The sequence below is a fragment of the Berghia stephanieae genome, chromosome 2 (genome assembly GCF_034508935.2).
Source record: "Berghia stephanieae isolate SIO BIC M18660-M18661 chromosome 2, UCSD_Bste_1.3, whole genome shotgun sequence".
NCBI classification, from domain to species: domain Eukaryota; kingdom Metazoa; phylum Mollusca; class Gastropoda; order Nudibranchia; family Aeolidiidae; genus Berghia; species Berghia stephanieae.
Genome location: NC_088361.1, coordinates 89,219,685 through 89,237,184, shown reverse-complemented (window position 1 = coordinate 89,237,184; position 17,500 = coordinate 89,219,685). Strand labels below are relative to the sequence as shown.

Below are 17,500 nucleotides of genomic sequence, written 5' to 3'. Positions count from 1 at the left end.
ATTGCGTTCGGTTACCTGCATAATATATGAGCACACTTGAATCTGAATAAAATCAACGCTCTCTCTTAAAGTCAACTTCTTGATAAAAGTCAAAAGCTCTTTGAAGGTCCCAAATTTTCTGTTATTTATCCAAGTGTGTTTATTCTATTGATAATGGTTAGTGTCAACTTTGCTTAGAGTCAGCCGATTGTTTTCGTCCGGTGGTGTTGGTTTTAACCCTCTCCTTACCAACAATGGGAAAATCGTCACATTTGTTACGATACAGAACAGAACATATTTCTCATTCAGACTTCTTTTGTGCATCACAAACATTGAAGAAAATGAACAGTGTCTTTGTAGAACTTGTTTTGCTCAGAAAATGATGCATCGCAAGAACTAACTGCTGTTGTGTTTGAATGATGACAAATCTATTTTTGTGTTAGAAGTTGGGTGTGAAGTTTTTGGGAAAAATCCTGAAAATGGCTGGTAAGGTGAGAGTTAATAGGATTCCATTGTAAGTAGGAACATATCAAACGTTTCATATTCACCTGGTACGCAGACATAATCAACGAAGATCTGGTTCGTGTCACAGTGAGGAGACAACAGAGTTCTTAATCCAGACGCCTGGCATTGGCTAGACCCCTCGCAAAGGGAGGACAGTAGGTTGTAACTTCCCCATGCGCAGTTGGAGTTTTTGTCAGCACACGTCACTTTCCGGATGTGGATTGTGCTTCTTGAGGGACACGAGAGTCCCTGGCTCTCTGGCGCACATATATTGGAACGGCATGTGGCAGTTTGACCTGAAAAGTAAAAACATAAATAAATAAATTATTATATTATAATGTTTTTAGATCATCTATTGGAACCCAGAACACCCATTAGTATTTGGATCATATGGTTCATTCTACAATAAAATTCTTTTAAAAAAATAAATTTAAAAAATTGAGCTTTATGTAGCGCAATATCCACTAAATGTGCTCAATGCGCTTTACAAGGGGTCCCTGGCCAACAGCAACATTTAACATGTAGGACGGGAATTGACGCCTGTTAGGCGATATTTCAATTTTTCGGACAAAGACAACGCTGTTAACGGTCAGGTACTCATTTTACACATGAGTACGATGAGAGACTGTGAGTAAAGAGCCTTTTCCAAGGACTCAACTATGCGCCGAGCGCGAGGCTCGAACCAAGGACCTTCCGATCCGAAAGCGAGTGTCATACCACTAGACCACATAGCCGCATTTAATTAAAGTAGTCGTCTTTCAAAGAAGTCATTAATTTTTTTTTAAACAACCCCCCCCCCCAAAGAAACAATGTATCAAATAATAATAATAATAATAATAATAATAATAATAATAATAATAATAATAATAATAATAATAATAATAATAATAATAATAATAAAAATAATAATAATAATGATGATGATGATGATGATAATAATAATAATAATAATAATAATAATAATAATAATAATAATAATAATAATAATAATAATAATAATAATAATAATAATAATAATAATAATAATAATAAACAAACAAAAGCAAAGACAACAACAACAAAAGGAAATTGACGTAACTCTGATCTTTGTTATTGTTAATAGGTCGCCAGTTGGACGACCAGTTTTCACTTAAGTTCATCTGACAGATTATAAACGCTGAAGGTTACGCCTAATATTGTGTTTTGGTGAGCAGAACATGTGAGGATTTTACCTAAACGCATAGCATTAGCATCAATATCGGCGTTCAATGTCCTTCAAGAAACGAACAATTATCTTAACGCGTCCCACCGCCCACGTCCCACCCACACACACACACACTGAATGCAATTGTTGTTATCGGCTCAATAAATCAAGATTGAAAATCTCATCGTCAGTCAGGGGTCCATCCTGAAATCGATCATAGACCATTGACAGTACTGACCATTGACCAGTCGGACAAACCACTGCACTGCCCCTGTTTGTCGTCATGCCATAATGCAATCCAATATCGGCTGTAACAACAATTTTATACCGTACGTTGACAAAACGCATTTAACCCTCTCCTTACCAACTAAGGGAAAATCGTCACATTCGTTTCGATACAACCAACATTTTTCTTATTCAAATTTCTTTTGTACATCATAAAATTTAAAGAAAATGAACAGTGTGTTGTAGAGCATGTTTTGCTAAAGAAATTATGTATAACAATAATTTCACTGCTATTGTGTTTGAGTGATAACAAATATATTTTTGTGTAAGTTGGGTGTGAAGTTTTGGGGAAAATCCTTAAATGGCTGGTAAGGAGAGAGTTAAACAGTTGTGATCAATCATCTCAAAACGGTTCTATATCAGTGTGAATTTGACAACCTCAATTCTGCCGTAGCATGGAAAAACACGTAAATTAAATTTTGGCCAGAAAAATCGTACTTGTACCTCAAATATCGACCGATTAAAACGACCCTCATCTTGTCAAAAATTCCTTATGGAGTGAATGGGTGGCTGGGTCTGTTTGATGTGGCGGAAAGTACTTTGTCATAAACTAGTCCTGTCCAAAGGTAGGGCTTTATAAACCGGGATACAATCCTTCTCCATGGGCCTAATGAGTCGGGATGACTACTTTTTAAAGACTTTCATTTTCATTTTACGGTACAGGGAGAGAATCAGTTTTCTTGTCAAAATGTAAAAGAGGCATTTTGTCAGTGTATGGTCGCTTCAACGAGATACCGCCCCCATCTCCCCTCCATCCCTCCCCCCTCCCACAACCCACCCCCTGTACCGTGCCGGCGTTTGATAAGGATGATGATAAAGCCGAGACACACAGAGATTTGAGAAATGAGATGGTAATACAAATCCAAATAATTCAATATTCTGGTGGCTTGAAGGCAAAGTAAACACCAGTAAACACTGATCAGAGGAATATTGTATGAGATTTTGGAGGGTAAATATTTGAAAATTAGGAGAAATCAAATAATAATTGAATAAAACGTGTGTTACGATTCAGATTTTTTAACAATATGGAAAAACGATTAATTTATTCATAATTTATTCCGAGTTATGCGAGGGGGTGAGATGGCTGGCCGTGTGGATAAAACATTGCACTTCCACTCGGGGGCCATGGGGTTAAGTCCCGATGTCGGTATCTTTTTTTCCTTGAGAAAGAATCTTAGCCCTTTAGCTGACCTCTTTTTTTTTTTTTTTTTTTTTTTTTGAGAGGCATGAGAGTTTTTCCCAAAATGAGGGTCATTTAAATCGATCGATAGCAGCATGCTATGGTAACACTTCAAGTCTTGGATTTGTCTGTTTTAAAAAAAATAATTTTCTTTCCATCTTTTTTTTTAGGCTTTCATCTGTGAACCCGATCACTGATGTCAAACATCGAAACAATAATAAAGACTCTCAATTGTTATCAAAGGATAGAGCTGCAACAGATGATGTTGAATCCCTGCATGCACTGCAGTTAGAAAGGAAAAATACATCTTTCAAGGTACCCTTTTTGTGTAAGTTGGCGGCAGTTATAAAAACCCTAAACCTTCATTCGTTATCATCCATGAAATGAATACCTGGCTGGTGACAGCGTTTTAACTGTCGGATAAAAATGTGTAAAATCGTCTTAGAGCCGACTTGTCTTGTCCTACATGCTAAGTGTTGCTGTTGGCTTGGGACACCCTGGAAAGCGATTTGTTCGAGATTAGCGGATATTGCTCTATAAAATACTCAAGTATTTTTTCACTGTAGTAAAGCAAGAACACGTTTTGATTAACTCAACAGTAGAATTGAATCGATCAATGCTTTCGTATCTGGAGACTTTTTTCATTGATTGACCCATTAATATCTAAAAATGTGTGCATTAAATAATGCCAGAAAAAAACAAAACAGAAAGAAGAATGCAAGAAAAATATATTCCCCCCAAAATCAGCCCGCCTTGAATATGAAGACAACGGATAAAAACTGATTTTTTTTTGGGTATTATTTTTTTCTCTTGTATTTTTTTCTCTGCTTTGTCTGACACTATTTAATGCACACGTTTTTTCGACTTTCATCTCACACCAATGCCTGTTCCAGAATGTTTCAATTTGATTGAGACTACCCGTCTTCGATCATTGCCAAACTACATCATTCTCTCCCCCCCCCCCCACACACACACACCCACAATCCTTGTTGTTATAACTGATGATAGTACTATCATAACATCGGCATGAAAATAAATCAATAACCATCACCCCCAAGTAGCCCTCATGCAATTGGTACTTGGTACCCAATTTGTCTGATGAAGTCGCCATAGAAACTGACCTGTCATTGGTGAGTATTCAATCATGACCCGTAATACCGGTACCCTGTTACGGTGATGGGTATCAAGATAAAATAGTCGGCTTCGTGTCGCGGTCAGAGTCATTTATTTTTGCCTTGTGAGATAACTCTCTGGGGGAGGGCCGGGGTGGGACGGGGGTCGAGGGGGGGGGGGGGGGTTGGAGTGTTCTGATGGCCTTCTCTGGTAAGTCAATAATAAACGCATCGTAAAGTCGCTAGTTCAATTGCGGTGGAGACACTCTAATATTTACTTGCTTTTCTCTCTAGAGATTTTAGGTATGGATATCTATATTCCTTTTATTGATGACGGATACTGTAACAGGAGAAAAATCATTAAAAATAGACGAAATTAGAACCCCCTCACCCAATTATATCAGAACAAAACAAAACACACACACACCAAAAAAAAAAAAAAAAAAAACAAAAAAAAAACAAGACAAAACAAACAAACCCAAAAACAAAACGATATAAACCAAGAAAAAAACCCAAACAAACGATAAAGCAAAACAAAATAAAACCAGCAAGAAAAAAAAATTAAATTATCTATTTGGAATGTAAAGAAAAATATATTTTTTTTCTCTATAATATGACTTCAATCTTAATATGCACACAGGTTATTCCATAATAATTAGCTACAACCTTGACGGTAGTACATTATTTTCCCCCAGCAGAAACATAAGAGACATATTTCCATTTCATATATAGCACAAAAACGGCCGTTTTTAAAAATGTGCGCAAAAATAAAAACCCTGAGCTTTTATAGTGCGCAGAGTCAGCAAAAGAGTGCTCAAAGTTTTCTACAAGCTGTCCCAAGCCAACGGACCACTTTTCTGTAACGCTGCTGTACATCCTGTTATAAGATGGTCATCGAATACTTTGCATTCCAAAAGGTCAGGGGAGACGACAGTGAACTGAATGGGAAAATGAGAAGCAGAAAATGTCCAGGAAGAAAATATATGAATATGAGAACATTTTTCCATAAATTCTGCAATCCTTGTCTGGGGATCGAACTTCAGACCTTTAAATTACCTCTGAGTCAGCCCAATTCTGAAAAATTCCAAGCAACGCCTGCCACTACTTATAGGACCGCAGAGAGGTGGAAGAAAGAAAGAAAGAAAGAAAGAAAGAAACACGCAACGGACATAAAACGCAAGAGAGGGCAACATGCAATTTGCGGCTGGTTGGTGTTAATAGGATTCAACAGTCTGATGTCACCTCCGCTCAGCAACGAGCAGCTTGGTTCTCAACAAAGAAAATCGGTACTTTTTATTCTTCATGCTGGCTTGAACTTTTCACATGTCATGTGATCAGAATGTATAAAAGTCAAAACATGATCATATTTATAATGTTTTTCTCCTATGGATACACTTTTATGCTCGAAGGAAAAGTATTTCATAAGGGCGTCCGCCATTGTTCCATAGTTTAGAACCAGTTACTAGGTTACTATGCGTCATTATGAGGGAAGTGGCGTCACTATTGAGGCTATTGAGGTTTCAGTTTCACGTTGAAAATAAACCACTTAAAAAATGCAACTGCTTAGTCCTCCGATGTCAGCCCCTCCCCCCTTTCCAACCCTGATATCCAGGATTACTAAATAAATTTTTTAAAATGCCGAACGTCACAGAAAAATGTCAGAGAAAGTGCCCAACTGCTTAAAGTATCCATTTTACTCTTGAGTGGAAATAAATCTTTACTCACTCAACCCTTACACCGACTATATCCGTGGTTTACCCGGATTACTTTTATCCCATGTCTATCTATTTCATTTTTCTGAGACAAAATATAGGCGCAGTATCAATGCTAATGTTTTTAGTTTTTGCATATAAATGATAGTTGAATAAAGCTATCTATATAGGCTACATTCTCATTTTTAATACATTTCTTCCAATTTTGAAAAGTAGTAAAAATCTATGGGATTGAGTGAGTTAATTTTATTTTCATGCTGCCATCGATCGAGTAGTGTCTTAACTTAATAAAAAGATCACCTCGCCTTGACAGTATAAGGGTGGATAATTTTTATCATAGTTTGTGATATTAATGTTAATTTATCTATAAAATATGCGAAATTAAGAGATTTAAAAAAAAAGCCAAACGAAATTTTTCCAGGATTAAAAAAACAAACACCAATCTTCTTTTTGTATTTGGCATTAGAACAGCCAAACGGACAACTCTGCTGAGATCACCACAGGTGATTGGCGTCATTACAAGGAGATTAGTTTGGAATCAATTCCATTTTAATTATTTTATTCGCCATTTGTGAGGTTTGTGATATGAACGTAGAATAAAGCTGGAGGGAGACATAGCTGGAAGATTAGAATATTAAAAATTGTGAAATTATAGAGAGAACAACAATATAGATCAGAGAGAGAGAGAGAGAGAGAGAGAGAGAGAGAGAGAGAGAGAGAGAGAGAGAGAGAGAGAGAGAGAGAAAAAGAGAGAGAGAGAGAGAGAGAGAGAGAGAGAGAGAGGGAGAGACAGAGAGAGAGAGACAGAGAGAGGAAGAGAGAGAAAGATATATATATATATATATATATATATATATATATATATATATATATATATATCTTCTTCTCCTTCTTCTAGGTTCCATGCCTGGTCCAGGCTTCGGATACTGCATGAATTATCTCTCTCCATTCCTCCCTGTCTCTTGCTTTTTCAAACAGCTCTTGGATTGTTAGGTTGGTGAAGCCCTTCAGTTGGTCTATGAGTGTTTTTCTTTGTCTCCCCCGGGCGCGTTTACCAGGTATTTTTCCACAACTTGCCAGGTATTCATTCTTATCTTTCCTTACTATGTGTCCGAAAAAGGATAGTTGTCGGTCCGCTATTAAGGACATTAGTTTCCTTTGTTGGTATGTTTGTTTTAGCACTTCTTCGTTCGTTTTGTGTGCAGTATACGATATTCTCTGCATCCTTCTCAAACACCACATTTCAAAAGCTTCAATGTTCTTTTGTGTTTCTGCATTTGTAGTCCAGCTTTCGCATCCGTATAACAAGATTGGCCACACGTAGCACTTCAAGACTCGGAATCTAATCCCGAACGACATCTGTTTGTTTTTCAAAATGTTTCCGAGGTCCATAAAGGCCTGTTTGGCTTGAGTTATTCTTGCTCGTATGTCTCGGTTACATCTTCCATCTGTTGTCACTATTGAACCCAGGTATTTAAAACTTTCTACGTTGGTAATTGCTCGCCGTGAATCGATATATTGCAGGTGTTGTTGTTTTCGGGGGTTTTTCTGTATTACCATGCATTCCGTTTTGGTGATATTCACTTCCATTCCCTTGGCTTCACTATCTACTACCACTTTGTCAACAATCTTTTGAAGTTGGATTTCTGATGTTGCAACGAGTACCGTATCGTCTGCGTATCTTATATTATTTATGTTGTGACCTCCTACTTTTATTCCCTCCATATTAGTTATGCCCCTCATGATTGTTTCTTGGTATAGATTAAACAGATCTGGTGAGGCAACACACCCTTGACGGACTCCTTTCTTAATAGGAATGGAATTTCCTGTAGAGTTTCCGATTTTGACAGATGCCTGCTGGGTGTAGTATAATGTTTGCATGAGTCTGAGGTCTTTCTCATCAGCGCCAATGGAGTGCAGTTGTTTTAGTATTTCTTCGTGGCGTACTCTATCAAAAGCTGTTTTGTAGTCGACAAAACAGAGGTATAGTGGGGTCTGAACCTGTATAGCTCTTTCTATATATATATATATATATATATATATATATATATATATGTGTGTGTGTGTGTGTGTGTGTGTGTGTGTGTCAGGTCTTGTCAAGTAGGAGTAGCAAGATAGGAGACAGATAGTACCCCATAGACTAGTGTCTGGTGCCACTTTTATTTTTCCCTGTTATATTCGGGTAAAGCTCCTGACACTTGACAGATAGTAATACAATGTTTTAGGTTTAAAGAAATAGGTAGCAGAGTAGTGGTAGATTATTGGCACGTTATATAGGGATAGGTAGGTTCAGAAGGTAATTATTAATCCCCGATAAAGAAGTACTTCAATATAAATCAACAGAATTGTCTCATACAATAACAATTTAACACATAATTAGCCAAAGAATAATACACAATTCATAGATAAATGAATACTAGACGTCAAATTAAATGAATAAAGCTTAAAATTAACTAAATTATCATTTTAAAAAACACTCTGAATAGAAGTATTTGCAGATTTGATCACTGAAAGCAACCACAGGTTTAATTTACGTTGGTTTTGAGATATTTCAATTTCCATTACAACAATGTGCCCGTAACAATTTGGGTTAACAGACCTGCATATAAGTTAACGTCGGTCGAGTAGAAAACATTGCGGGAAATTCCCTTGAATTTTTTCTTGCACATAATTTTAGTTCTATTTGACTTTACACAAATAAGCATTAAATTAATGCGACCTCCAGAAGAAACAAAAACAGATTATGTAAAAATTAAGAAGAACTAAAATAGGAAGCAATAAAATATGTAAGCATAGTCGTCTCGAATTGAATTGAAGGTAAAGTATGATAGAATGATAATGAAATAATAACAAGATCATATAGACAGGTATGCGAAAAGAAACTTCCCAAATAACAAAACAAAACAAAAAACAAAAACTAAACAAATAAAAAAAAACCAACCCCCCCACAAAAAAAAACAAAAAAAAAAACGACAAACAAACAAACAACAACAACAACAACAACAACAACAAATCCCACCTATAAACCAAACCAAACCCCCCTACCACCCAATATAAAACAACGACAAAGAAAAAAGTAAAATAAAATAAAACAAAACATAAAAAAAAAAATATATATATATATACACTAATGATCAAAAGAAAGTATACACTTGTTTTACCTACAGAATTGGTATGAAGTATTGTTCTGGTTTATTTGAAGCCTATGTGTAATCATAGTACTATCATTTATCTTTCATTTTGTTAGAATTTGTAGCGTTTATGGTTGATTTTATATGCAACATAGACTTTTAAAACATATCTTCAAAAAGGGAAGTAACAAGTCAAAACATACACTATAATTTTGACTGTTCTTATGGCGTGGGACAGTTGTTGTTCATTTTGCGGGTCTAATGAACGAACTTGGTGGCCGATTATGTTACACATATGTTCTATCGGCTTTAGATCGGGAGATATTGCAGGCCACAGGCTGATAACGTTAACATTTTTTGCTGTTATAAAATCCCTTGTTGCAATAGCTCGGTGGGATGGTGCATTGTCGTGTTGAAGTGAAAATTTAGGATGTTCATGAAAAAAAATGGAATGACATGGGGTTGTAAAATGTGTTGGATGTACCTTGCACCGGTTAGGGATGCATTTACTTGGACTAGAGATGACCTATAGTCTCTGCTTATTCCATCCCACACCATCAATTGTCCATATGAATGACTTCCGTCCAGTGGCGCTTACATCGCTTGTAATGAAATGTTTAGAAAAAATTTTAAAATCTGAGCTCCTACAAAAATGTTATGACCTGAAATTGCTAGATCCGTACCAATTTGCATACCAGCAACATATCAGTGTTGAAGACGCACTATCAACCGCCACAAATTTGATCTCGAAACACCTTGACCAAACGCCCTCGAATTACGCCAGAATCCTGTTTGTCGACTTTTCGTCAGCTTTTAATGCCATGAACACAGATATTTTGCTTCAAAAGTTGTGCAGCATGGATATTCCAAACTACCTTATTAAATGGTATAAAGAGTTTCTGACCCATAGACCGCAATGTGTAAAATTGGGTGAACATATCTCCAACAAAAGAACGTTGTCGAACGGATGTCCCCAAGGCTGTGTGAGTTCCCCAATCCTGTACATCTTATACACCAACGACTGCAGACCATCCTTTGAAAATTGTTTTATAGTGAAATATGCAGATGATACTGCTATTCTTGGCTTATTAAAAGATAAAGTTACCGAAAAGAATTATTTCAAACAAATAAATATATTCACCGATTGGTGTAAACAAAATCAGCTTGAATTAAATGTTGAAAAAACGAAAGAACAGGTGTTTGGTGTAAAAAATAAAAACGACTTAAAGTGTGTGGCGATCGGTAAAGATGATGTTGAGATAGTTGACTATTTTAAATATTTAGGAATAACCATTGATAGTTCCCTGAATTTCTTTCAACATATTAATATAATATCTAAGAAAGTTCCCCAAAGATTATACATCCTAAGGAAATTGAGAACATTTCAAGTAAGGAAGAAAACTATGTTAAGAGTTTATGACTCATTGATTAAAAGTGTAATTGCGTTTGGCTGCACCATATGGTTTGGAGGATGCCGACTTAAAGATAAATCAAAAATTTCAAAATCTATCAAAGAGGCATCAAAAATAATAAACCATCTTCTTGATGGAGTAGAAAGAATTCATGGAAAAGCAATAGAAAGGAAAGCATTCTCAATTACCAACAATAAAAAACATATTTTATACCATGAATTTAGTCTTTTACCATCTGGGAGAAGGTTTTGTCAGATTAAATGTAGAACTAACAAGTATAAATCAACGTTCGTTCCATCAGCAATAAAAATTTTGAATATTTCATATGGTACAGAAAAACCAAGGATTGATTCGTTGACTGATTAACTGATTAATTTATTTAATGTAAGATTAACTGACCAATTGATAATGATGATAATTTTTGGTGTCGAATTGCCACAATCGTAACAAATTGAAAACGAAATGAATATGTTTATGTTGTGTATATCGCACGTGTGAAAGAAAGAAAGAAAGAGAGAGAGAGAGAGAGAGAGAGAGAGAGAGAGAGAGAGAGAGAGAGAGAGAGAAAATAAGTAGGAGTGAAATATCTGTTCAATCTTAGTTATCGTTTAACATTATAACAAGTGTAACTAAATGACAAATTGCCATATTTATGGACAATAAAGATCTATTATTATTATTATTATTATTATTATTATTATTATTATTATTATTATTATTATTATTATTATTATTATTATTATTATTATATCCTCTGTTTGGGGATTCCAAGACACAAGAATCGTGAAATCACTCGTGCGATCTTCGGTAACAACGTAATCTACCGTCATTTCTTCCAATCACAAAGCGTGATTCATCTGAGAAGAGAACAAATGACCACGCAGATGAGAACGGGCCCACTGAAGACGGGTCAGCCAGAAGAGAACAAATGGCCACGCATGCATTGTCCATCGCAGATGAGCACGGGCCCGCTGAAGACGGGCCAACCGGTGATGTTCTCTAAGAAGTTGTCACATCAACGGACGTTTGCCATAATGTCATGCTCTCTAAATCTGCAACGAACAGTATGTCGACTGATTCGTGTACCTGGGAACTCTAGCGCAGTTTCAGTCGCCGTCCTAAAACAATCCCGTAGATGTAGGGTGCGTATAAAACGGTCCTCACCTTGTGTTGTTACTCGTGGTCTGCCAGTTCGATTTCGGTCCCTTACCGTTTGTGTAATTTCAAATCGATACACTAACGAATATACAGTTCCTCTTGTGATATTAAACATTCTTACGACATTGTTCACAGACTGTCCAGCTTGAAGATGACCAATGGCACGGGCACGTTGTTCTAAACTAAGTCGTGGCATCGCGTAGATTAATGGATAGTATTTTGTATTGTGTTTTCCTGCCTTGAAAATAGTTCAAGAAGACACGGATGAGAAAAAAATTAATCTACCCACTTCCTGTCCACGGTAAGGGGCTAAAAGGTTATTTTAGCACGTGCGTGACGTGGTGAGCGAAATTCAGGTCAAAAACAAAAACATCGACTATCGGTACACAGAAAGGTTAATGGTAAACAACTGATTGGAAAATCATTAGCCTACGTCAACGGATTATAGAGTAACGGCGATTTTAAATGTGTATACGTTCTTTTTGATCGCACCAAAACAATTACAATAACAACAACAAAATAAACATAAAAAAAAGAAAGAAAACAAAGCGAAACAAACAAAAAGGAAACACAACCAGCCAAACAAATAAACAAAACAAAACCAAAAACAAAAAGAATAAATAAAAAAAACAAAATTAAAAAAAAACACTCACACAAAAAACAAAAAACAAAAAAACAAAAAAACAAAATAGAAAAAAAAAAAACACAAAAAGAAAGACAACAAACAACCCCCCCCCCCCCCCAAGTAAAAAACAAAATAAAAATACAAAAAAAAAACAACAAAAAAAAAAAAAAAACACAAAAAAACAAACAAAAAAAAAAACAAATAGAAATCAAAACCCAAAATCCTATTAGCTTTAGGGAAAGTAAAATTGGGACACTACATCACTATTGAAATTACGAATTACAGTTGATATTCTTGGTGTTTTTTTCTTTTGAAGAGTAAATATGCTGTAGCCAAGTATTTACTTTACATCAATTCCTTTTAGCAGTAAGATCGATACCACAATTTCCTACCCGATATAAATGCATTCCCGCCTTCGAGGTCAGCAGGGGAAAGGAAAATTATGCAGCGTGATTGAAAATATTATCATGTCTGCAGGAGGGTTGGATATTAGGACCTTGAATGTTGATGTACATGTATCTATCTATTGCCATCACTATGTGCATGTATCGAGTCCATCAAGATTCGATTACTATTTGATGATCCCAACTGATCCAATGCAATCTTATTTGCCTTGCAAATCGATGACTTAAATATAAATTGGCAGAAGATGCGTCGTGCCCATCATATTATAATATGCAGGTCAAATAACGGAACGCAATTATGGGCTTGATTTAACTCTCTCCCGACCAGCCATTCTTTCCGAGAACATAAAACTCACGGAAGACAAAAATAGATTTTCTTTACCGAATCCCAAAAGCTGTAGGTGCTCATTATATATAATTTAGTTCAGAACAATAATCTTGACTACAGAGTATAAAGTTTTAAAAGCCATAACAAATTTTTGTATGGACAAAGATGGTTGTAACGATTTTGCTATAGTTGGTAAGGAGAGGGTTAACATTGTTCGAATGGACAAAATTTTGCTTTGGTTTGAGGGTATTTCCACTACAACAATTTGTCCATGACAATTTGGGTAATCAGACCTGCAAATAGGTGTAGGCAATAAGAAAAGAATTATATCAAAATAATTTGTTTAACATACTCAACCAAAGTTCACTGCTAAAAAAATAACTAAATAATACACGGCATAACAGAAAAAGACAAAGGAAGAAAAACAAAGACAACTCGAGTAACATCTATCAAAGTATCTATCAATCAGAATTTTGTCATTTCACCTTCACGTAAAATTCAACTAAAAAGTTCTTTAGCTTCACTTGATGACACAATTAACGCAACTCTTTTTAAACCGGTATGACAAATTACGGTATGACAAATGAGTAGCATGATCTTCTGTACTAAATTTGATATCAAATTTAATGAATTTGAAATTAGCATTACGATAAAATCTTTAGTTGAGTAATTCAGTGAAAATATGAGAATATGAGATTCCATAAACAACGAACTCAATGATGAGAAAATTCCGATTAATAAAAATAAATAAAATAGAATAACATTTTGGCCAGAAAATATCGATCTGTTACAATGACACGCATCTTGGCATAAACTGGCAAAAAATAATAATAACAGTAGTAGAAGTAGTAGTAGTAGTAGTAGTAGTAGTAGTAGTAGTAGTAGTAGTAGTAGTAGTAGTAGTAGTAGTAGTAGTAGTAGTAGTAGTGAACATATTTTGCCTTTACTAATAAATAATGATAATAATAATAATAATAATAATAATAGTAATAATAATAATAATAATAATAATAATAATAATAATAATAATAATGATGATGATGATGATGATGATGATGATGATGATGATGATGATGAAGATAAAAATAATTATAATGATAATAAACACAATAACAATAATAATAAAAGAAACAACAACGATAGTAAGTAAAGTAAAAACATGTTTTAAAGAGGTCATCTGATTCCTATTTACCTGGAACGCATTTGAACTGACAGGTAACTCCTTCATCTGCATGTCTGGAACAATGTGCAGCCATCATGGCACTTAGGCCGACGTTTGAGCATGTCTGGTGACCTCGGCAGATTTCAGAAACCGTCTGATTTGATGACGTAACACAAGCGCTATCTCCGTGCTTGTTGCCACAACGGACATCTAAAACGGAAATGACGTGGCCTTCTGGACAACGGAAGTGCTCTTGGTTGAGACAGATGTTGACTTCATGTTGTAAACCTGAAATAGGAAGGAAGGGAAATTGTAATTGTAGCAGTAGTACTTGTAGTAGTAGTAGTAGTAGTAGTAGTAGTAGTAGTAGTAGTAGTAGTAGTAGTAGTAGTAGTAGTAGTAGTAGTAGTGGTTGTGTAGTAGTAGTAGTAGTAGTAGTAGTAGTAGTAGTAGTAGTAGTAGTAGTAGTAATAGTAGTAGTAGTAGTAGTAGTAGTAGTAGTAGTAGTAGTAGTAGTAGTAGTAGTAGTAGTAGTAGTAGTAGTAGTAGTAGTAGTAATAATAGTTGTTGTTGTAGTAGTTGTTGTTGTAGTGGAAGTAATATGATACTATAATATATCAAAACACATATCAGGAAAAAGTATGACAGCTTGTAAGTCATACTTTTCGATATGATATTTACCAATCATTTGCCCTAATTGGAACCAATAATTCATCCATTAAAGGACAGCCCATGCATGATTGGGTGATATCGATACCTTTGGGAAGCTCAACACGATATAGCCATTCGATATAAATGATGTGGTCTATACAAATAATGGTGGTTGAGTTTCACGAGACTGGGCAGGTGGTGCTTCATTGTATTGTGTGTGTGGGAGAGAAAGAAAGAAAGAAAGAAAGAGAGAGAGAGAGAGAGAGAGAGAGAGAGAGAGAGAGAGAGAGAGAGAGAGAGGTATGGAATAATAGAGGGATAAGTAAAGAGCAAAAAAACAAACTCCAGTTAGATAGAAAGAGAGATAGATGGATGTATAGATAGATAGATATAAAGACAGATAGAGAGATAGATGGATACATAGATAGATAGATTTTAAAAAGTTGAGCTTTTATATAGCGCAATATCCACTGAACGTGCTCAAAGCGTTTTACAAGGGGTCCCTGGCCAAGAGCTACATTTAACATGTAGGACGGGACACGACGCCTGTTAGGCGATATTACAAATTTTCGGACCAAGAAAATGCTGTTAACAGCCAGGTACTCATTTTACACCTGAATACGGTGAGATAATGTGAGTAAAGAGCCTTCTCCAAGGACTCAAATATGTGCGAGCGAGGCTCGAACCCAGGACCTTCCGATCCGAAAGCGAGTGTCATACCACATGACCACATAGCCGCACAGATAGATAGATAGATGGGCAGATAAATGGATAGATATAGATTGAAGGAGAGATAGATAGATCGATAGCTAGATTGATAGATAGAGTAATAGATAGGGAGATGGAGAGACTAATAGATAGATATGATCATGTTGAGAAGGGTACAAAGGTAAACCGATAGACAAATAGATAGATGAATGAATCAGGAAATAGATCGAATGAAAGACATATGCTGCTGAGAAGGAAAGAGATTGTCAGAAGTAAGAAGTAGATTGTCAGAAGTGTGTATATGTGTGTGTATATATTTATATATGATTGAGAGGAGTTAGCTGGAACCACGTAGAGTGCTCGACAGTTTCTTGGAGCGATACATTTATTTATAATAAATTTTATTCTCACCTTGTTTTTAATTTACAACGAAACAACGTTGTTAGAGTATGTGTAAAAAAAACGAGGTGAGAATAAAAAAAGTAAATATAAGGACGTCCCAGGTTTTTATCCTTATTCGAACAACTACAATAACAACAACAACAACAACAACAACAGCAGAAGAAACAACAATAACAACAAAAGCTAATAGAGAAGATGAGCATAAATAACACATTAATATTACCTCCATAACCAATTTCACAGCGTATTTTGCTTGTGAAATTTGATATCTCACAGAGATTTGCTATCACACTGAGATTTGCTATAATACTGATGTTTAATCTAATACGTAATCCATCGTTCCAAAACGCTATTATTATGTCTGAGTGACCCTGTTGTCAAAACCTTGAGCTTTTATATAGCACAATAGTCACTAAAAGTGCTCAAAGCGCTTTGCAAGTGATTTATAATCAGAATGATCAGAAATGTGAAAATTTGTTTCTTAACAGGTGATTATGTAAATTTACTTCAACAAAAAAAAAAAAAAAAACGACAACCAACCCCCCCCCCCCCCCAAATAAAAAACCAAACAAACAAAAAAAACAAAAAACAAAAAAAACCCCAACCACCCTCCACCCCCCGCATAAAAAAAACCCTCCAAAAAGCAAAAACAAAACAACCAAAAAAAAAAAAAAAAAGAGAAACAACCCCTCCTCCCAAACAAAATAAAAAGCAAAACAAAAAATAAGGACAAACAAAAAAAAAAAAACAAACAAAAAAACAAAAAAAAAAAAAAAACAAACAACCAAATAACAACAAATAGACAAAAAAAAAAAAAAAAGAAAACGTAACAAAACGACTTAACTAGTGTCTTATATTTTTGTCAATAAATACTATTTTATAGCAACTAAATCAATCTGATGTAATACCGTTTTGAGGCGGTAAGTCACTTATTAATATGAGAACATGTACTTGAAGTCTGCGTTCTAAGATCGTTTCTTTTTCAGTTCTGATTTTTGTTTTGGTTCATTATCTTCAAGGAGCCATCTTTTGTACCTTTCAGTTTCATCTTCACGGTTACATGCAAGAATGACATGGTTTGAAGACAATAGAGATGAATGTGAAAGGCGTATCTGTCGCGGTGCATTATGAATCATTAAAATAACATTTTCAAGGAGATAACACGAATGAAGACAATCCGCCTTTGGCAAGAGTGAAGATCAGGAATACCAGATAGTATTTGCATAAAATGCTAAACTTAAAGAAAATACAAAATTTACAAATAGTAGTAGGTAAAAATGTTAACGTAAAGTTGTCCTCAAAGTAACGACAGTACACATTTACTTTTCTTATCACATTGCGTTTCTTTAGGACGTCTTGATTTAGAATCAGTAGTTTTTACTTGCCATGCTGTTTTTATTGATTGGAAATACATAAAATATACCCTTGTGACCAACAGAGACTAACAATAATCTAGTTATTTGGTGCGAATATACATGACAAGTGGTATTGCAGAAGCCATATTGTTTTGTTTTGTTTGTTTTTTAAGTATGGTTTTTATATTTTTCTCTCAAAATCTCATCTC

At 35.2% G+C, this 17,500-nt stretch overlaps 1 protein-coding gene across 8 annotated transcripts in view; it reads right to left on the bottom strand.

The window, feature by feature from the left end:
• Positions 1–17,500, bottom strand: part of LOC144965777 (uncharacterized) — a 97,351-nt gene that overhangs the window by 31,380 nt on the left and 48,471 nt on the right. For all 8 annotated transcript variants that reach the window (XM_078901476.1, XM_078901471.1, XM_078901474.1 and 5 more), the window contains exons 3-4: positions 14,206–14,463; positions 528–779 (exon numbers count right to left, since the gene is read on the bottom strand). In XM_078901476.1, coding sequence (XP_078757602.1) covers positions 528–779; positions 14,206–14,463 — 510 coding nt within the window. The remainder of the gene's footprint in view (positions 1–527; positions 780–14,205; positions 14,464–17,500) is intronic.